Source organism: Gavia stellata, chromosome 5 (genome assembly GCF_030936135.1).
Source record: "Gavia stellata isolate bGavSte3 chromosome 5, bGavSte3.hap2, whole genome shotgun sequence".
Lineage (NCBI taxonomy): Eukaryota > Metazoa > Chordata > Aves > Gaviiformes > Gaviidae > Gavia > Gavia stellata.
Genome location: NC_082598.1, coordinates 37,449,632 through 37,472,672, shown reverse-complemented (window position 1 = coordinate 37,472,672; position 23,041 = coordinate 37,449,632). Strand labels below are relative to the sequence as shown.

Below are 23,041 nucleotides of genomic sequence, written 5' to 3'. Positions count from 1 at the left end.
GTCTTTTGAAATCGTTGGTAATCCTAAGCTCAGAAGCCAAGAAAAATTGGGATGTCCCGTTGTGCGTTGGTAGATCTAGTGCATATTCTTCTGTTGTTACTGCCAGCAAGTTTAACATTGTTCAAAATGAAGTAACCTATGTAGCATATTTCATGGAATCATGTTTGTAATGCAAATATTTTCAAGGAGAGGGCTTATGCCAAGATGTTTGAGTTCATCTGTTACCCTCCCGTAGCAAAATCACCTGCAAATAACAAACCTTGTTTATCGACTGCTGGTATTTTTCTCAGGCTGCAATTAATTTCTAGTGTCTCTACAGCACATTCCTGATGAAGCTGCTATACCTGTATGGGTTGGTCCATTACTATGCAAGGATCCAAGCATGGGTCCTGGAGGATGAAAGTCCCATCAGCTGAGAAGCAGTCCACAGTGCCACGTGGTATAACTAGAGGGCTTTCCCCTCCATAGCTAGCTCATTTGGTGCTAGATCCTCTGACCCACGCTGTATAGGTAGTATGCAGTAGGCCAACACAGTGTAGGCACGCACTTGGCTTCAGGAGGACCTGGGTATCAGTAATTCATGAGTGTCTCTTACCTATTAAAAAAATGCGAACACATCTCTAGTTCTGTTTAGCTGTTCGTGCGCTTGGTAAGTTTAAAATTCTCCACAGTGTGCTGTCTTACCATTTTTAGCTATAATGTATTAATTTTGCCAAGCCTTATTACGTCAGGCCAAATCTTACACTACAGAGTTGCCAACGTAACAAATTGGTGGTGCAAAGATCTTTGCTGGGCTGAGGTTTTGTTGTTCGTAGAGTTGCATATGTCTGTCAGGAGAAAAACTCCAGGTAGTATATACCATGCTGAGAGGCTTTTCCAAAATAATGATGCTTGCATGAACTAAAATTACTGTAGATAGGCTCAGGGAGTAATATTTCTTTTAGAAATTTTAATCGAACAAAATTGAACAAAAGTTTACTGGTAACTCATAGAGTGTGTCTTAACTTTGCATTGCTTTTAATTTCTGTTGCTGGCTGTGGTTCTTTTTAAGCACTTACTAAATATATTTCTTTAGAGTACTTCCCAGGCTGTAACTAGCTGCTTATCCATAATCAGATCTTGTTACGGTAAGATTATGTGTGAGGAGACATGAATTAGTGAACTGAGTATTTAGGACACACAAAAATCTTTTAACTGACTAATTTTGGCAAAGTTGCCAAAAGTTTGTATCTGAGAGTTTGCTGTTTTCTTTGTACTTAACCCAGGAAAGCTGTGATAAGTAGCGTGGGCTATAGTCAGATTGCTCATTATTGAGTTTTTAATGGAGTTCCCTGTAGTCTGTAGTGGAAGCCAACAAAAATAAACAGCAGCAGAAAGCCTGTCCCTACTTGTCGGTTAAACTCTGAGAGACCTCCTCCCTTCCATACTGTATTTGGGGTAGTTCTGTTTCCTGTCTGGATACCAGTGTATTACTAATGTTTGGGGGGGTTCGGTCTTTTCTTAAAGGGAAGGTGCCTTTTTTATGTGGGAGTGTCGCGACAAGTATTGCTTCTGTGACTTTTTGTAGATTGGATGTTGTTAGCTGTTTGAAATATAGGTAACATTTAACAAAAGAGGTATGACTACCTATGCTCCAGCTTTATTTACTTTCATACTTTACCATATACTCTTTCTTCCACAGGCATTTCCTATTCAAAACAGGAACAGGGACCACACCGCTGTTCAGTACTGCAACGCCAGGGTACACAATGGCATCCGGCTCTGTTTATTCCCCTCCTACTCGGCCACTACCTAGGAACACTCTATCCAGAAGTGCTTTTAAATTCAAGAAGTCTTCGAAGTACTGTAGCTGGAAATGTACCGCACTCTGTGCTGTAGGGGTCTCAGTGCTGCTGGCAATACTGCTGTCCTATTTTATAGGTGAGTCCCGTTTTTTGTAATTGTCACCATGACTAGGGGTGTCGGATCAATTGTATATGGACTGTGACATACTAACATTTAACTAGCAAACTTTCTGGTAACAGTAAAAATCACAACAATGATTTAATGAAAAGTCCCAATTGTTCAGAGGAAATAGAAAATTTGAATATTTTGCAAGCATTCTGCAGCATGATAGTGGGTGAACTAACTTCAAAGAAGTATTTGAACTGCAATTAAGCTATGTGGTGTCTGGTTCTTACAAAAGTATGTGTAAAATATAGGCTGTAAAAATTCCATAATGTGAATATAGCTCGCAGGATGGAACTCTTTTCCTCTCATTTTGCATGAAATATAAGTAATACAGTGTTTAGGAATGCTAACTGTCACTTATTTCATCATTACATACACGTATGTTTGTGCATAGAGCTAGAGCAAAAGTCTAATACAGACTTTTGATTGCAAGATAGGAAAGATAATTGTCCAAAAGGACAACATGCAGAGAAGGTGGAAGACTTCTTCCTCTCTTGTGGGTTGTTTATTTTTAATTGTTCTCTCTCTTCACTATTTGTTTCTTAAATTCCATTTCCCAATTTTTATTTTAGAGGATGTCCTTTATTTCTTCATCTCTTTAATTTTTTAATTTCGTAAATGTTTGCTATAAATATTATATAATTAGACTTTTAGGCAGCTAATGGGGGCAGTGCTTGTCTGTGAGAAAAATGTCATTGACTTTAATAAGGGAACGGAACAGGCTCTTTTTGTGCATGTAACTTCTTCTGCGGCTTTGTCCAGATTACAGATTTTTTCACCTCTGAGTCCATAAATGGTCTTCAAAGACTTTCTTTTAACTGATTTGTTAATTAGAAATTTAAGTCACCACAGTTATGGAAATATAAGTGTAAGGGTTTGTTTTTTGGTATTGGTTGCACTCAGATTCAGAGTCTTAAGTCAAGGAAAGAAAATAGAAAGAGGAGAGTCAATCTCTCCTTCCTTCCTTCCCTCTTTTTAAAATCAGTGTAAATTAGTAACAAAGCCTAGAAGGCTTTATCATCCTTAAAATTTCATTGCCTTTGTTGAAACAAGCTTGCTACATTTCAATCCAAGGCACAGCAGAATCTGTATAAAGCCTTTGAAGTAGTTCTTACTGGGCTGAAGCTCATGTGAACAATGCAAGAAAATGGGTTGCTGAGTAACTGGAGAAATTCCTCTCTGGCCTGGCAAAGCAGAGCTCCCTGAGCACCCTTTCCACCTCAGCTGCCAGCCCAAAAGAGCAAAAGGCATGTATGCAAATGTAGGGCTTGCCTCCGCTGTCCAGCCCCTCTCAATCATTGGAGTTGTGGTTATTTTGTGTCAATGTGCACAGGAGTATAAAGGTGTGGTTTAGAGTTAAGCTTTGACACTACATCTTTTTTAAAGTGGGATTGAAATAATCCCATTTATAAAATGCACTAATTGTGCTCGGTCTCCATAATATTGCTTCATAAGTGATCAGAAGCAAACATCTGCTACTAAAGAGATACGTAAATACGAAAGAAGGAATTCAGTGAGAAGTATCGGTGTCCAGAACTGGGAAAAAGAGCCGTACAGATAGTAAAATATTGAAGACTTGATTCTGAGCTGAGCTCTGCACTTTACCAGCCCCAAAGAGCCAGATTACTTATGAATCTGATGGGCGCAAGGAGATAGCTGTACTGGATTATTTCTCCCACAGGCACATTAAGAAATATAAGCATGTCTAATGCGCCTCTATTGCTGTATTCGGGAAGAAGTGCCAAGCTTTCCAGTGAGTGAGAGCTTTCAGCTCCACACATCATTTATTCACATACCCTGTAAAAAAAACCAAATATAGCTGTACAACATTTCATGGGTGCATGCCAGCTCACATCCTTGCTGAAATAAACAATGCACAAGGGCCTTCCTCTGCCCATAGTCAATAGGGAGCTCTTTGCCTACTGGTGATATTACACATATTTCAGCTAACTCAGCAATCTAAATGTAAAATCCAGCACTCAGGGACGCTCTCTGGAGAACTTTGGGTCCATAAAACCATGAATGGATTACACTCATTCATATATGTGGTTTTCCCATCTGTACAGATGTAATATCAGAAATATTCTCCATTTAATAGGCCATCCAAGTATAAATCAGTGGAAATCATTAATGTAAGATGGAAACGAACCTTCGTCTTGGTTAACCATTTCATAGTATAGGTGTGAAAGGGAAATGACTGAGTAGGAAATTAGTCATAACATAAAAAGATGGGAAGGAATGTGGTATTGTGTGACCTCCAGCATCCCGTGACATGCCTCTAACACAGCGGTCTGGCTTGTCGTCTGCTGAGGTTTACAGTAGCTGAGGTGGCATGGCACGTTTGTAAAGCCAGTTTGAGACATATTTTGAGCTTCACAGAGAGATGTTGCCACGAGTGTGAAAATGCTACAACCGTTGCTGCAAAATATGCCAGTACACATTGATAAGGAACATAGTGTGGCTGACGTCCACTGTGTGACTGTGGCAGCTGCAGACTGAAGAACTAATAGGACCACTCACCCAGTGAACAGTGGTGTAAGCAGGCCCTTCTCAGAAGGGCAGAGAGATGAATGTGTCATGCCCAGGCTTATTGTAGTTGCAGTGGATACGGGGTAGAGAAAGTGACTTCACATCCCACTGCTTCTGCTCAGGCAACATAAGGCAGAAGAGGCAGTTTGCTAGACTTCGTGTCTGCCTTTGCAGAACTGCTCAGACAATTACTGCTCCATCAATTAGCCCAGCCAGAGGAAGGAGCTGCATCGAGAATCTGGTCTGTCTTGCACTTCTTCCATCATGTATGGAAACATGGTCTGTCTTGCACTTCTTCCAAATGTAGGAAAGGCTCCTACATTTACAAAGTCTACAAAGAGGAGGTGAGAGCAGAGGATGTCAGCATGGGGAGAGACCAGAGCAAATGCTGCATTGTAAGGCCACTTAATGCAGTCTTGGGGGTCACAAGCAATTGAAAATGTTATTTCAGTCTAAAGGAAAGAAAGTCTCACTTCCAGCCCCCCCACATATTCTTGCCTTTGTAGCCCTTGTGTCTCTCTCAACCGTTTTGCAATGTGCAACACGTTTAAGTTTACCATTCTTGTCAATAAGACCTGCTGATTTTTAGAGAAAATAGAAGTGAGTTATGGAAGACGTTGGTCCTTTCTTTAGAGGCTTCATCTACTGTTAAATGGTTGAGAAACAAGGAGTTAAGCAACAGAAACATGCAAGTGCTGAACCAAAAGATAGTGCAGCAATATATAGAAGAGTGGAATTAAAAAATAGCTCTGAATTAGACTAAAGGATTCAAAGAAAAGCTCCCTGAAATAATGTGTTAAAAAGATGGTGAATAAAGAATATAAACTGCCTCATTTGGGGATCAAGATTACACTGGAATTTCTTCAAGCTGCTCATTTGCTTAACTGCTATCCATAATCAGACTGGCAACCAAGGAAGAAAATTACTAATTTTGTTCCGACATGAACATTTTAGAATCTTTTTCCCTGTTTGGAAGGCTAGGAAGAGCAGTATTAAATTTAAGCCATGAAAGAGTAAGAAATATGAAGTTGCCTTAGTTTGACCTCTTTCTGTATACACATTTATAGTTTTACCCAAACTTTGTACAGGGAGTCTGTGTGAGAGCCAGAAATAGAGTCCAGCTTTACAATGTGCAAGACAAAACAGAACTTTGTCCTTCTCCCCGTGGCTTACTGCCTTATTCAGCATCTGTCATTTGCAGTGAATGAATGAAGGGAAAGTTTTGTAGAGCAACTCATAGGTCAAACATGGGCATCAAATCAAAGTTTCGTATGTAACCTCCATCCTTCAGTTCTACTTTTTGGGATCTTCTCTATCCACTCTTGGTTTTATTAAGGGGAGGAGTTTGTTGTTCTTGGGTGTGTTTTTCTTCTAACAGAAAAATCCACTGTGCAACTATAGAGAACTACATTGTTCAGGAGGAGTTGTTTCTGATACGTTGTTGCGTAGCACAGACTCTTGACCAGCTATGTTAACAGACTGTTTGGTACTGTACTAATTATTTCTTCTTTAGTATGGATTCAACAACTGGCTTAAATTAAAGAGAATTTGGGGACATCAGGGCCCCTCTTTCTTTCCCAGGAATTGCTTTGGCAATTGATTCTCCATTGCCAATGGCACTATCTTGACATTGTCTAAGTCAATACAAGAAGTTAGTGCCGTTTTCACTGTGCATGGAACCAAAGAGGTGAGCAGTTTTCCTCAGTCAGTGATGGAATTACACAACACCAGATTCAGTCAACTAAGCTTGAAGAGTTGTACGTTGAAAGATTGCATGCATCTGTTATGAATATTGTCTTATGTCTACTAAATAGGTTTCTATTAACATAAAACATTCTTTGAATACACAGTGAGACCTGACCTATTTAGTCAGGTCTCTGCTGTCCCGACTTTTTCACAACAATGTCATCCTTCCAAGTCTGTTGAGCATTTTACCCTCTGTGTACCTTGGGATTGATCATTTTGTTAGCCTTAGATCTGCAGCCAATGGTCAGGACAAGAATATACACCAGCCACCTACTCTTTGTGATAAAGCAAATATTTAAATATCAGTGATAACAGAAGGACATCCCTTCTGTAGGGGGAAAAAAAAAAAAAAAAAAGGAAAAAAGGAATTTTATTTAATTAAAAAGACCACAGGACTATTTTTATCACTACGGCTTGCTGTGAACAGTTAAGCAAATCCATTTTGGACAGAAAAGAAAGCTAATGTTTAGACTTAACAACTGAAACATCTTCTGGGAAAACATATATTGTAGTTTATATTTCATTCTTTGAGAAACAGTAGAAAAACTGCTGTTCTGCTATGACACAGAGATGACCATACAGTCATAATGCAAATTGCAAGTGAAATTTGAATGGAAAAGAGATACCAGACTTGAAAGCCGTGATTGATAATTTGTATAAAAATAGATACATTGTGCTTATTCTGTGGTTATTATAGTGTGCATTCATGCTTTTTGTCCATCTGAAAATGTTACTGTTTTATCATCATCTCAAGATATTTAAAGCTGAAAATTTATATACTAACAGATTTCTAATAATGGACAGCTATCTTCAGAGTTGTCTCAAAAACTTACTAAGAATAATAGCAGAGCAATTTAAGAGGTTTTAAGGTAGAAAGAGAGGAAGAAGGTGGTCAGAAAAAATAGCAAACAAGTTTCGTCATTAGAGGAGACTGACACAGAAGGATGCAGAGTGTGAAAATTACAGCTGCAGGTGAGTTTTAAGTAATCCTTAAAAATTAGAAAATTGTCTGTTTCTTCAGAGTGAGGTTAAATTTCCATGTCTCCAGCACTGTTTCCAAGTTTGTTGTCAGTGATTCTCCCATATTACTCAGGATTTAGTGTGACAGCTGCTGGCATTCACATCTATTCCCAGATTGCAGAGGACCAGATGCCTTTCCTGTTGGGCTCAGTGGCAGAAGTCATAGTAAGGCAGAACCACCCTCCCCACAACTAATGGAGTTATAACTATGACAATTATAGAGCTGAATTTTTGTGACTAAAGCAATGACTAAATATACCTGTAATCAAAAGGAATCTATTTTAGTTTATCAATAAAGAACCATATAATATTTCTTTTTGATTGTAATGCCAAGTTAATATTATTCTGCTGTTTGCAAAGCTCAATTACTGCCAAGAATGAGGAAAACAACTTAATTAATAATGCCATTTAAATGAAATTTTTGTTACAATACCCAGCATAGGTATTGTAATTAACAGGCATGAGGGAGAATATAGTTTAGTTGCCATTAATCACCTTTACTTCCATTATATGTTTATAGAAACTGTTTTTCTCTTTGACCTGCATTTGATTTTGAGTATAGTAATGCTATTGTCACTGAGAGCTCCATCAAGAACTTTTGGTTTTCTGCATTCTCTCCCCTTTTCTGTCTGCTTCCCTGGGTTGTGCTGGGACCTTAGCTATGACTGGAGCTTCACTGAGGTGTGTTGGTTGGAAATATGTTCCCTGTCTGCAGATATGTGGCAGATTTTTACAGTTTGCCAGGTTTATGGTCTCACCCCATTTCTCTTTTAATCAAATTAGAGGCATTGAGGTAGACTAATACATTTATATATCTGATTCTAAAAAAAGAAAAAATCAGAAATATTTTGCCTTTCCTCTTGGTCTGTTGTCATCATTTGAAGAAAATGCTCTGAGATTTTACAGTTTACCAAATCCACGTATCCCAATGTATTCAAACTAAAATGCAAAAATCTACAGCAGGGAAATTTCTCTTCTATGAACATTTCTGAGAAAGCATATCAGCTATCTAAGCATGGCTTCTTAGTGTTGTCTGATTGCACCAAGCGCTTAGGAGAACCACATCAATGTCTCATGTCTTGCTCAATGTGCGCTTATATCTGGAGCTGTGAAGGCAGCCATTGTCTCCAGCATTATAGAAAGTACATCACTCCTTGCAAAGTCGTAGGCAACTTCTCATTTTAACAATCCATGGGGCTTTTAGGGAGGGCTCTGGGTGTCTCTAGTGCATTTGGAGGTAGCAGCAGTGTTCTCTGTCCTTCTTTCTGTTCCCAAATTAAAGGTTTCTGGTATCAGTTCAGGCTTGGTGGGACTTGGAAATGGCTGCCTTTCGAAGTAAGAAGCTGTGGATTAGGTACCTAGTGATGTCTTGCTTCTGTCCAGAATGGATGTTTCCAGGCCTTGCGCAGCTCCAAATGTCATGGGCAGCCAGAACCTGGCTGCCTCTGATGGCAACGCCTTGTGTAGGGCTCTGCCTCCCCAGCATGTGTGGCTCTGCTCTGCGCCTGTCAAAATCTGTTTGCCTGTTGTTTTAGACATCAGTGCCACATGTTGCTCTTCTCTGACAGAAAAACAGGTATGTGGTCTGACTACAAGGCAGGACCAAAGGGTGTGTAGTCTCTTCAGTTGGGCCTTCAGTGTGTGGTCATATACCTGGCGAATGCACTACAGCACAATTATTTAGCAAGTAGAAACCACCTCCTGAAATTTCTAAAGGATTTTAACATCCTGAACGGACCTTGAAAGTCCTCAAAGTCTGAAGTACTGGTCTCCTAGTTCCATTTCAGTACTTCATGATCATTAAAACCAGAACTATAAAAGCCGGATAAGTAGTATTTACAGGCCATGCCTTACTAGCATCAGTTCAGGCAACTCCTTTCAGGCATTTCTGACATGTTCTTTGTAAGTGGCAGTAATCAGATACACATGTGACTGTCCACATTGTTTTTATGCTTTAACATGAAGCTTAATATTACAGCTAGTACTTCCATGACTTTCTGCATTGCAGAGATTTTCAGCTATGTCTAACAGGAGATAAATTTATTTTCCTTATCCCATAGCCATGACTCTTAGATACCTGTATGAGTTTAATATAATGTTTACAGCATTGCTGATGAGCTCATTGTGCCTCCTTAGTGTGGAAATATATTGTAAACAATAATGTAGTTTCTTATGTTTACCACATTCTTTCTTTCAAAACCGGGAGACAGAGAGAGAATGACTAGTCAGAAAATAAAGTTGTTATGCTTCACCACCTTATTGGGCTGAATTGGGATGAAAATGTTTTTAACACCTTTCATTGAAATGGCACAAAATATAAACAAGTTGAACATCTATGTCTTCCAGCATGAACATTAAATAGACTTCCTTGTCTCTTGCAAGAATACCATTGTGGATAATGCCTTTAGCTGATGTTTTTTAAGCAAAGATCTTGTCACTGTGTTTCAGACTAAGTGCAAAGCAGAATGTAATACTTACTATTTGAGGAGTGCATGGTATTAATATTTGATTGGTGTTGTGTATGTCACATGCTATTAATGGCATTGAGAGTAAAACATTCATTGAGAAAGATAATCCTCACACAGAAAGATGTAGGAACATGTAATTGGCAGTCAGGAGGTTAAAAGAGACTTGACAAGATTTCAAGGGATTAAAAAAGTTAATCCATCAAGGAGCATACGCACCTCTGCTCCAAAAAAGGCTTGTATTCTAATTAAGATTTATCACAAGGTTTTTGGCAATAGTCCTGTCAGCCTTCCTCTTTTGTCCAGTGGAGCAAATTGAAACTCAGTAATCCCGGCAATGTAACAGGTGTAGAAATAAACTGCAAGACGACATGATGTCATTGTCCATAGGTCCCACACCGTGTCATTCTGCCATCATACTGTGATGCAATTTGATGGTTTTTCAAAATCTGGATAGTGTTTCAGGAATACTGAAATCTCTTGCAAGCACATTATGTAGAGATGTGGGCCCTTCTGCTCTCCTCCTGTAATCTTCTGGCAGACCCCCAAATAGTAGCAATTTTTCAGTGTAATGAGAAGTGAAGTTACATTACAGCAGCTACTTTTTTTGGATAAATAGCAAGCTTAGAGTAATTTAGAGATATAGTTCCTATTTTCTCAATGGAGGTAAATGTGTAGTATATTTTAGTTCCTATTTTCTCAATGGAGGTAAATGTGTAGTATATTTTAGTAGTACGTGAGCATATGTAATACTTCAAATGTATGCTTATGTTTAAGAGATTTTGCAAAACAGAGATGAGATTACTCAGGTGATTACTCAAGTTGTTGTGGACGTAGGGTTACAGTCTTCTCTTCTGTGCTGATAGTTTCCATTAATTTCTAACTCGTGTCTGTGAAGAAGGAAGCCAGCCCTTAGAGATGCGCTATCTGCTGTGATATGTGAATTATAATAAATATATTAAAAGTGGTAGTTTTGTGTATAAATTGCATCTTTTATAAATTGCATCTTTTCTGTAAATTCCAGTCTTTTCTGGAATCTTTTTCTATGAAGAGAACTGCTTGGTCTCTCTTTGAATGCTTTAAAAAATTCATGGTGTTAAAAATGTCCAATTTAGATGAGATTTTTGTAACCTCTCCATACACAAGCACTTTAGAATAAAAAGGTCAAGTACATGTGTCCAAACTTGCTGTGAGCAATATAATTTGATGTTACATTTATGTCTGAGATCACAAGAACACATGGGTTTTATATAGGTGTAATTACCCCACTGCAGTGATTAATTATGGATGAAAGTTAGACATCCTCTGAAGTAGACAGGAATCTTTAAATACGAGATCCTTCATTTTCATATGGATGCCATTTCAGACAGGTTCATTCACAAAAACAAAAACAAAAAAATGCTGCCTCTTAGTAGTCATCACCTATAACAGCAATTGTAGTTTTATAATGCAGGAAAAACAAATGTGCTACAACTGTTTAGATGATGTGGACGTTTGCATTTGAAATGCTTAATTTTCCTCAATAATAAAACCAACCAAACAAAACCAGAGTGGTTTTGGCAACATTTGATGAAATAGGATCACACAAAAGCATCTCTTTTAATAACTCTATAGAAGGAGTAATATGGGGAGGGGAGGGTAGGTATAGTAAATGAATATCAGCCATTTGGAAAATTAGCTAGCTGTACAAATCTTTAAGTAAAGAAACAGATATGTTTCCTGTGGTTTTTATTGAAAAATACTTCTAAGTTACCTTTACTATGGTACAGGAAGAGTAGTATTTTTATTTCAGTAATACTCATTAAAAACTCTAAAACAACAGCCAGCTGCGTAGAGTTAACATCCCTTGCTAACCACTGATTTACATGAGTTTCACAAGGTGTAATAACTGGGAACAATAAATTCATTTTCACTTGTGAAAGCTCCAAACTTACCTCTTGTTTGATCTTCTCTTTCATCTTTGAAATGCCAGGTTTCACACCAGTTTTTATTGAGGCATTTTTGCTGGACAGTGGGTCCTCATTTGACTCACTCCAAATCTTTTCACACTGCCAAGGAATAGTTCTTTGTGTTTTCAACTTATTTGCCAGGTTTTTGGTCCCCAGCAGCTGCTTTTCTGTCTCTCTCCTGTAAGTAATCTGAAGTAGAGGTAATGATACGCAGGTATCCACATGTTTGAAAAGGAGAGATACAGTCCTTCTTGTTATTTCAATTCAGCTGGAGCCAAAAGTAGAAGATAATTTTGAAACACGTCCTTATTACTGATCCAATATCTTTTCACACAGTAAAAGGAGTAGTTGGCTTTCTCTATCAATTTTATAAGTGACTGCTACTTTAGAGCTAAGACTGCCTATTCTTAATGTCACCTGTAAAATTTTATAGTTCAGTGTCGTGGCTGATTTTATTTTAAGGGAGAAAAATCAATGTGAAACTGTAATCCTAACTTGGTTTTCCCAAGGCTTACATAACGCTTAAAAATAGAAAGTGGCTTACAAACTGGCTTGCAAGCAACAAATCACTGGCCTTACAAACAATTAACAGTAAGGTTGTCTTTATGTCATAGGTTCCTTTCATAAATTGCATATAATAAATTATTTTTTCTGTTTGCTTTTTATTAGTAGTATTTTTCATATACTTACAGTATATCTTTGCTCACAGGAATAGTTTCATAAAAGCCACGTCTCACTTTAGTGAGACATCTGGAGGAACATGGCGTGTTATTCCAATGCACATAAAACGCATTAATGACTATATAATAAAGGATGCTCCATCTAGTAGCCAATCCCTCCTGTGTGTCTCTGGCCCAAAGACACAGCTGCTTAGGCAGTCGTGATTCCTGGTGATGTAGTGAGGTACTATGTCCTTGTGAGGAACGGAGCTAAACAGAAGGTGGTGGAGAGGTTTCAGTAGGGGGATGACTGCAATCACTGAGCTGACTTAAACCTTGGTTTTTTGAATCAAGGATTTGCACAAGTTTGTTTACTTATGCAGGTAGCTAATGGTTTACAAGTTTATATTGGAAGTGTTGAGGTAAGTTAGACTTGTGTAAAAAGGACTCTTTGGTGGTGAACTCAGCATGTCCATTCTGTTTTTAAATGTGAATTTAGATGGAAATTCTGTGGTTTGCAAGTTGAACTGCATGTAGCGGTTGGTTTATGCATCTATGTAATTGCACAGTTCAGGTAGGTAAGTGGTAATTATCATGGATAGATCTAAACCACTGTGACAAAGTTTTGTAAAGACGTTACAGGTTATTTTGTTTTGACCTCAATCACATACCTTTGATCTACAAATGGACCGCTGTAATCATGATATCATGAAGCCAAATAAACAGCGAAGGATTAGAAAACCTATATATTGACTTGCACGTTTAATCAACTTGCATATGATCTCAGCAGGAAATTCAAAACAAAAGCTAATTTATGGAAAAATATGTAGTTCTAATCACAGTTTAGCTCTGTGGGGTTCCAAATAACACACTACAATCTCTACATGCAGATGCTTTCATCTTACATTCCAGATTTGGTGACATTCCAAAAGTTCTTATCAAAACTTACTATCATCTTTTATTAAAGCTTATTACATCTCTCCTTATTGCATGTTTGCTGTAATATTCTGTCATTCTTAATATGGAATAAAAAAGCTTTGATCTTTTTTATCCAGTCATGAGATGGAAATATGCAACACAAGTATTTCACTATATACTGTAAAATCCCAGCTCAGTGTGTCCTTTGAACATCACGTTAATTGGCCCCTGTTTCTTTTTCCTTTGGTTCTTAAATTTTTTCACCAGAGTGCATTTCTCTATGCCATCAACAGGCAAATAGGTTATGTATGATCATATAGTGCCATTTCATTATTATTATATCCCTCAAGAGATTTGTGGGTTTTTGTTGGGTTTGTGTTTTGGGGTTCTTTTTGTAATAAATAAGGCTTTTAAACTATAGAAATAGTTGGACCCGTTCATTGATGCTCTTGCCTAAGAAAGAAGTTTCCAATGAATTTTGAGACATTACATCGGCATTGCCTTTCTTAACACTTCTGTTTTATGAGGGCTGCGATCTAAAGGATGTCACCCTGAGCAAGACTTCTGTTGGAGTTGTGGAAAAAACCTAAAATAGATAAGCACAAACCTGAGCCTCAGCTGTTTTCCAGAAAGTGAGTTTATGGGAGGAAAGGGAAGGAGTTAAAGATTGAGAAGGAAGAGAGTAAAGAAATGCCTGAAGGAATACAGAGAAGTCATTATCCTGCAGTCTTAACCCAGTCTTGAAAAGTGTAAATCAGGGGAATTTTTTTTTCTCCCCCACAATACTTGACAACAAAATCATTGATTATGACTTTATTAGATAGAAACCCAAAATTTATGGAATGTTTTTCATGCCTTTGTATGAACTAAAAGAGACAAAACAACCCTCGTCTCAAAGGAGTCAGCAATCTAATATGCACTTCCCATCATTTCTGTACCTGTAATGATTTTTCACCGTCTTGTTAACTGTAAACAACATTATCTGAAAAAAAATAAGCTATGTTCAGGAGATAGCCCAGGATAATGCTAAAGACTATTTAGGTAATACTGAAGGCTATTACAGAATGGGGAATGTTGGATGATCATCAGAATAAGTGGACAAATCTGAAACAAGACATAACAGATACATCTTATTTAAATAAGAGGATACTGAATAATGATCTTTGTTTCTGTTTTAAGAACTCTAGATTCTCCCGTAAGCTTTGAATGTCCCTCACATAATGCTGTTGACAGAATTAGTCCATTGTTATATAAAAGTCCCTGACTTGACAACTAAAATGAGACATCTAGCCATAGAAGTTTTCAGAAGAATAAATGTTCCATTTTTGGGTGAATGTAGTAAAAATAGTTACACCAAGACTACCACACATCTTTCTTAACAGTTCAAATGCAACAAGACTTTAGAATGGCATATAATCATCTTTGATTAATGGTCAAAGAAAGTAAGTTTATCCATAGTAGATAGCTGATATATCTTTGTTGCTGTATTTTTTCTAGGCAATTTTTTGTGATGTGTTTTGCAAATTCTTTGTTAAAAGGTTCCAAGAGACAATGAGGAATAGAGTATAAAGGTTGATTTTTTTTTTTTTTGCAAGTGAAACAGTAAAATCAATGGACTCATTCAACAGTTCAGAATAAAAGGAGAGACCACACTTTTTCAGTTACTGTATTGATCTTGATAGATATCACTAGGTTTTTCATACAAACCTATAATGAAATGTTTTACATTCGGAATATAGGTTCAGAAACTTTTATATGATGCTACTGGTGGCTAATCTTTTGAAGATGCTCAAAAGCATGTGCTTTTAAGTTATTTTAAGTTTAGAAATAACAGGCTTTTTGTTGATTTGAGAAAAACGGTAATAAATTAAGAACTTCTCTTTGTAACTTTTAATTCACTTTATTTAAAATTTTAATTAACTGTTTTTAATTCACTGTTTGATCTGCAGCAACATCCAAGGCATCCTATTATCTTAGAAAAAAGCAAATGAATGCAAATCACTGACAGTTGATTTGCACATCTTCTGGTCCACTCCAGGTCCTTCAGAATAAAATAAGTTTAGATTCTAATTATAGCTGCAAGAAAAGTATATGGGAGACAATTTTAAAAACCACTTCAATGGTCAAATATTTCATTTGAAAATGTATTGCCAACAGGGAGATTGAACTAGAAGATAATCCTTCAACAAGATTGAGCAATAATTGTAATTTGCTTAGTTTAAATTATAATCTTTTTGCATTGCTTTAAATATAAATCATATTCACTTTTCCTTCTGTGCAAGTGTGCATATATATTATTCTATTAATTCTAGGGAAGCAATTTTCTAAATCATGGTTTGAAAGCACCAGCACCCAGAAATACGTAGCAGTAGCAGTCCTGGAAGATGAGTTCAATATCTTAGCAAGAAGCTCATCTTTAAGCACAGCTTCATGAATAATAAGACTTGATTATCATGCCTTGTAAAATACATGGGAGAAAGGAAGGAGGGTCGCCACCATCATTCAGTTCCTCTTGCCAACTTTCACCACAGTGTCATGTTCTTTATGTTTATAGAACATACACCATAGGCCTTATCTCCAGAGGTCTTGGGGAGATGCTTGCTACGTGAAGATAGACGGTGTTTTTTCTTTCTGCTGTCTAGTGCTAATTTTTCATCTGTCATTATTCTAAGAAGAGCTGGAGGAACATTGGAAGCCCATTTCCCAACTCAGGCAACTCTGTTTCTGCTTCTTTCTACTTAAAAGAATCCTCCTATCTGTGAATTCTTGTTCCCCTGAAATGCAGTGTCACCTTTAGAATTCTTTCACTGCAAGAAACAAGTTTACCAAACTCAGAATGGAAGCTGTTGAATTACTGGTACTTCTGACCAGTACTTCAGAGACTTCAGACTCAAACTTCAGTCACCTCTGCAGTTACTGTAGGGCTACTTCTGTGAATAAAGCCTCTGCTTATATGCGTATGGTTTTACTTGTTCATCCTTATCACCTGCATCTTTCATGCTTTCGCTTGCACAGCTCATAGGGTGTTTGCTGTGCCCTTTGTTTTTCATATGAGCCTATTTGTCACTTCCAATACTTTAAAAAGAGATGTGGTTGATCCTGGTGATTTACGATAGAGACAGCCATGAATTTTGACCAGAACAATAAATAAGTTTCTCTGATTTTTACTGCATATTGCTATACTTTCCTACAAAGAAAAAAGATATATTTTCTTTCTGATAACAATCATAAACCCCAGCATTGTATGTATACTCACATCTGTCCAAACTTTGTTTTCTCTTCAGAGCTACATCCTGGATACTGGAGGATGCTAACACCTGTCTAATTTCTTTATCAACTAACTGTCCCTATCCTCTTGCCATTCCATTGCTAAATGGGGAAACAGCTACATAAATTGGTTTTCTGTTACAATTCTTTTTTGTGCCTCTCATAACTTTAGCAGAAGAGAGCTTTGAGCCAGTGAGCAAGGTAGCGAAGGGAAAGCACTCCCTGGTTGAATACAGCAGGTAGTTGTCAGCTCTCACAGTTCTAGTTCTGCCACGTAGTTACGTAAATTATCCGTATCTCTTACCAGCTACTAATAAAGGGACTAATTTCTTTTTGGCTTGCTGAAGAAAGTCTCGAAGAGGCTTTTGAAGTCATAATACAGTGTGTTTGCTCAAAAACAAGTTCCTTGTAAAGGGAATGCATAAAGCACAGCAATAGTAGCTTGAGAAAGGAGCATGCAAGACAAATGGGCTGGCAATGTTAAAAGAATGAAAGGGCCTGATAGCAGCAACTTCTTCCTGAAGCAGATTATTGTAAAATGTTTTACACAGTGTAAATGAGCCGTAATATTTTTTTCAAGTGTTTGCTGTGAAATGTATTCTCAGTTGCTGTTTTAATTATTGAGTGGAAATCACAGAATCACAGATTCATTAAGGTTGGACAAGACCTGTAAGATCATCAAGTCCAACCGTTAACCCAACACCACCATGCCCACTAAACCATGTCCCCACTTGCCACATCTACATGTTTATTGGACACTTCTGGTGATGGTGACTCCACCACCTCGCTGGGCAGCCTGTTCCAATGTTTGACCAGCAATGAAGGCCTTGTAGACTGATCACAAACCAAAATAACTAGACCTCAATTACAGAGTGAAAGGTAAGATCAACCAAGCTTGAAAAAGCAGTTTAAGGTGGTTCAGAAACCCTTTAGTGAACTGTGTGGTGACAGATGGAAAGATTACCTGATAGCATGTAACAAATGATAGCATTTTTGTGTTAACATCAATGCTGCTGCAGGTATAAATGCACTCCTTTAATCTGAGCTCTGAATATCCCAGTCCGTTTGGCATGTGCTGCTTTGCAGAAATATAAAGGGAGGGGGCAAAAGCCTAACTGTTAGTTTGGTTACTGCTTGTATGTTTGAGATTTGTTCTGGAGAATTCAGCCATATCCACTAGCACCATCCAGACACTGGTGCTGTGTTCATGCCAAGAGCACCCTAGAGGACTTTCTCCTCTCTGATGCCTCTCCTTCCCACTCTGTTAGAGGGAATGGAGTCCTCACCATTTAAACTGTCACCGCATTCTAAAGACTCGCCGTAATGCTGATAATTTGGCCAGTAGCAGTAGGAAATAACATCTTAAAAAACTCTGTCAGTCCCAAGGTAAAATGCTATCATAACTCCAGCAAGTGAAAAAGATCTGTTGGTAGATAGAGATTACTTCGCAGAATACAGATGGGGACTGAAACAGCAGAATAGGCAGAGGATGTCATAATCTGTTTCTCTGCTTAAAAAGTCATCCTGTACCCCAATGGGAGCAATCATCCCAGCCTTGATACAAGTAAAAAGAGGCTTTTGTTAGGGTTTGTGGGCACATTTGGAATTGTGACAACCCGTCTTTTCTCCTATCCCCTGAGGGTTCATCCATGCTTGCAGCTGTGGGTTATTTGGATCGAGTAGTTGTGGTCCGTGACCACAGCCATCACAAGCTGAATGCCTTCTGGTTAGAGGCATCTGGCATTCTCAGACAAGTCCTCGCTGCCATCAAGGACATGCCAGTATTGAAAGTTATTCCAGTGTTAGTACCCTCATAGATGTGGCAGCGTAATTACAGACTCAGAACTAGTTACTCTAGGAAGAGTCTCTTGTCGTTGTTGTCTAACACCAAATAAATGCCAAATTGAATGGAAATAAACCAGACCTGACAGGCAATATCCAATCCAAAAATCAAGAAACTGCCTTACATTAGATTTGGGACTAAAATAGCAGCTGAGGTATGAGAAATATGTTTTGCTTTATATATTTTTGCTTTAATTTTGCTTCATATATCAAATTCTTTATAGAAAGAAGTAAACCTACCGTTTCTCTGAACATAATAGAAACAATTCTTCAGAAACAGAGAAGGGGATTGAACTCTTACATCCCCCTCCGAAAGGTGGACGAAAGTCTTCATCCTTTTCTAGACCTGAGGAAATCAAACAAACATATACACCACTGCAGTCTGCCTGCATCATTCCCCCTCTGGAAATTCAGAACTAGTTCATAACATTTGACTTGAAGGTCTCAAACCCCCCGCTGAGATGTGCTTTCAGTGTGCAGGTATCAGTACCAGGTGCTGCTTATTAGACTCATGAGGGCATCAAGAATTTTTAACAGGTGCCTCACTGTCCTTATAATACTGATAAGGGCTTAAAGTTTGCCTTTATTTAGATGGGTGGCTGAGAAGAGACCAATGTTAATCGACAAAATAGTGCCTGAATTAATGGGTCATGGGTCAAATTAGTCAATTTACCCATGTTCTTAAAAGTTCACCATCTCTAAAGAAATTGTGCCTTGTATTTTGGTCCTGTATCAACAAGCCTAATGCTTTCATGTTGTTCTCATGTGTTTGTGGTGAAAGGAGAATTCTCTAAATTCCATAGTGCTGTCTCAGAGAGATGACACAGTTGAATTATTTAGTGTATTAGTACACACTGTAAGTTTTCAGTTGTCATTAGAGCTGTCAAGCAACATTTTTAGTCTGCTTCAAAAATATTCCAATATTCACAAACTGAAACAGCTGCATGTATCTATCTGTTCATTTTTCTTAAACATTGTTTACTGAACTTGGTACTAGTTCAGTGTCAAAGTTGAGAGAGCAATAATACATATAATTGAGGGATACAACTATTACCATCTTTGACAGTGAACTACAGTCGGACTCATATCAGTACAAACACAAAGAAAAAGTAATTGTCACTTACCTTGTAGTAACTAAGGTTCCTTGAGATGTAATCAATATAGATCCCACAGTCCTTACCTTGGAAGATTTGAAATTCCAGCTGCTTTCAACGATGAGGGAATGGCTAGAAGGTCACATAGGAGCTTCCCTTCCTGATCTTTCAGTGGAACTTGAAGAGGCGCAGGGCATGTACATAGTACTAGCAGACAGGGCTGTTAATGATGTTCTAAGCTCATGTGTTTGGAAGGGATGCACTTCTAGAGTTACAAAATGAATGTCACTTTCTTTTTTTCTCCGGAAAAGTATTAAAAGTGGTAAGAAGCCAGCAAAGTTAGGAGAGGTGATTTAGACCTCCAGACTGAAGACAAGAAATGTACTATGTTTGAATCATGAAATATTCAGCTATTTGCAGTCTGTCTTTGCTGCCAGTGAAGTGAACAAGTATAACAGATAGTAGAGTTTGACCCTAGGGATTTTGATGAACTATATTAAAATAGATACAATCATCAGATGATTAGTACATAAATAAGAATTTCAGCTGAGGTAGGGCCAAAATAATAATAACTAATTCTAGCGATGTGCCGAAAATGGTTGTTGTCGGATTTATGGTTTAACAAGAGATGGGAGGAGAAAAAAGAAATAAGGTTTTAGGGTCAAGGAACATTCTACATTATCAGGCTTTGACAGGCAATTTAAGGTCTGAGAAAGAAAAGTAATAGTAGAGTCAGAGACTTGGAACAAAGAGAATATGTCATCTATATTGAGGATTTCAGTCTTTGAAGCATTCAGTAATAGGTCTTTGGTTGCATTGTGTTTTTTTGTTTTGGTGGGGGTGAGGGGGAGGGTTTAAAACAAAGACCTGGTAGAGAGGGTCTTAATTCTGCTGTGTTCACTGTTCCCCTGACTAAACTTCCACTGATGCCTGTTCGCCTGTTCGTCTTAAGTAAGGGTTGCTATGGTCAATACAAAGAGATTGAAAGATCAGAGTTGTAACCAAAAAAGGATGAAGGATCGTTTGTCATTGGGGTAGAAGGAATGAATAAATTGATAACATCAACTATAGCAGTGATCTTTCAGAGACAGAAGGAGCAGAAGCAACAAGATACAGTGAATTATCTGCCTTATATTTTGCACTAATAGTTAAAATACATTATTACAGAAATTTTTTTCCAGTGTATTTTTACTCCCCAGTAGCACTGAAAGACTATTTCAGCTTTGGAGATAACTGCTGTCATAGAATCAGCAAATCCATGTTATACCAAACGCAAATTAGTAATTACAATAAAATTAATTTTGCTGGTATCATAGAGTCTTTGGAAGAGAAGGAAACACACCACAGATAGCAAGAAATTCCATACATTATGTGTATCACAGTATAGCATTAAGGTGATCTTTTTTTTCCATATTTTTGCTCAAAAAGTTCAGACAGGGGGTTCATTCATTGATCCCTGGTGATAGCAAGGTTCCTTAAGTATTTCCCCCTAACACCATGGAATGTTGACTCTGTCTTTCATAATTAGTTTAGCTAAATGTTTTAACATTGTATCACCTTTCTAATAAACGTGGTTGTGGAGAATTAAGTAGTTCAGAAACCTCACTTATGCATTATTACCAGAGCAAAGTGCCCCAGTGTCTTCAGCTCTGCTAATGGTCTTGGCCTCGTTCTGTAGACTAGCGTGGGGAATGGGCACATAACTGGAGGTTGTGGAGGGTGTTGGTGACAGCATGAAAAGGAGCATTCATATCTTAGGTTAACCCTGCAACACCCACAGCACCCTCCTTCCTCTCCATTTGTGTTGTTTCTTTTCCCTTTCTGGCTAACCAGAACGGATCTGTCTGCTGGTGAAATAATTTATTTTAGTGGGCTATTTAGGAGCTCACTTAAATTATTTGTCTCTTCAGAAGGATCAAAAATGAAAAAAGAGAAAAGGATATAATTACTGCCTATCCTTTTGAACATTGATGTGGGACTGGTAAAAGACTCAAAATGAGACTGGTGAGCTTTCTGTCAACTGCGTTCACCAAAAGCACTGTACCATTAAAGGACAGTGGTAGTAATTGCTTAGTGTCATTACTAAGTTGAACTATTAGTCTGTGAATGCTTGTTCCTGTAATTTAATTTTTTAATGTATGAGTTGCTGTTCCACTGCGAAGCATGAAAAGCCATTATTTGTGTGATTTGTCATTGTGGCTAAGAGCATCAAATAACCTGTATCCTTTACCACCAGCAATGCATCTGTTTGGCCTCAACTGGCAGTTGCAGCAAACTGAAAATGATACATTTGAGAATGGAAAAGTGAATTCTGATACTGTGCCAACACATCCTGCAACAGTACCTGGTGGAGAAAATGGTAAGTGAAACAGGCACCAATTTCTCTCCTTCTTTCGAAGCATTTCCTTTCTTTGTGTCTTATTTACATCACCAGATTTTAACACTTTCCCTCCAAAACTCTGTATATTTAATGAAAGTACAGAGCATTTGTAAGTAATAGTAATTTTAAATAGATATGTAGATATTAAACAGGAGCAGTATTTCAGTTGAAAAGAGTGCACCATTTCTCCTACCTGGTGTGTGAAGGGAGTGATGAATCCTTTGCAATAATGTTGATCTTACTAGGAAAGCTGGCTGTGAACCAAAATTCCTCGTGGGAATTTACATGTAGTATTTAATGAGGATAGAAAAACTCTCATCACATCCAGAAGCAGAACCTCCACTTACTCTCAAATCCTTGATAACCTAATGATTGTTGTGGGGTCCTCAGAGATAGCAGGATGGTGCTGAGGCTGGCTAGGACCATCTTGTCTGAGGGGCTGGGGTGGCTGAGGTCCCACGCTGCAGAAATGGCCATGACAAAGCCAGGGAGCCCGAGGTGATAGGACATGCTATTCCATACGGGGGACCTGATACCAAGATTCAATCTTTGGGAGTCCCAACGAGCCCTGGATAGTTTTCAGACAAAAGCCTTGTCTGTGATAGAGGGACATAATCTCTTTTTCTGAAGGGATGGTACCAGAAGAGGCTCTGCAGGGGAGTTTTGCATATTTTCAGAGCTTCTCTCTTAGCTGTGTGTAGAAGACAACTCATGATCAAGGACCTTCCTATGGCTTGATGACCTCGCTATGGAATGGCTTGTGTTTTTCTCTATAGATTATTTTTTTTTTCTCTCTGAAATTTACTAGGTCATGTATAATATGTTCATTTGTTTTCTCAAAGTGTGTAGCATATAACATTGAGGCTGAATCATCCAACCAATATATAAAGTAAAAAAAAAACCCTCAAAACTTTATTAATTTTGTTGTAGGAGCTTTTAAAATACAAACCACATAAGGGGATTATTTTTTATCGACCTTTTACCATGTTGCCCTTTAAGATTCTCAAAACATTTAAGAGCCTGTGCACTTTTGGCTAACAGAGGCTTTAAAATCAATAGGTTTTGAATGGAAGACTTGATTTAAATGGTTGATGAATGCGGTGTTTGCTTCATTACACAAAAATCCATTTTTCCTTTCACAAGGTAGAGCTGACCTCCTTACCACTGAGGAGGAGAAAGCATCTGCCAGCAGTTGACATCTTGAAAATTTTTCAAGTTATCA

General features: G+C 37.9%; 1 protein-coding gene across 6 annotated transcripts in view; it reads left to right on the top strand.

The window, feature by feature from the left end:
• The window catches only part of TENM3 (teneurin transmembrane protein 3), a 321,566-nt gene that overhangs the window by 198,579 nt on the left and 99,946 nt on the right, over positions 1–23,041 (top strand). For all 6 annotated transcript variants that reach the window (XM_059817992.1, XM_059817991.1, XM_059817990.1 and 3 more), the window contains 2 exons: positions 1,682–1,920; positions 21,676–21,798. In XM_059817992.1, coding sequence (XP_059673975.1) covers positions 1,682–1,920; positions 21,676–21,798 — 362 coding nt within the window. The remainder of the gene's footprint in view (positions 1–1,681; positions 1,921–21,675; positions 21,799–23,041) is intronic.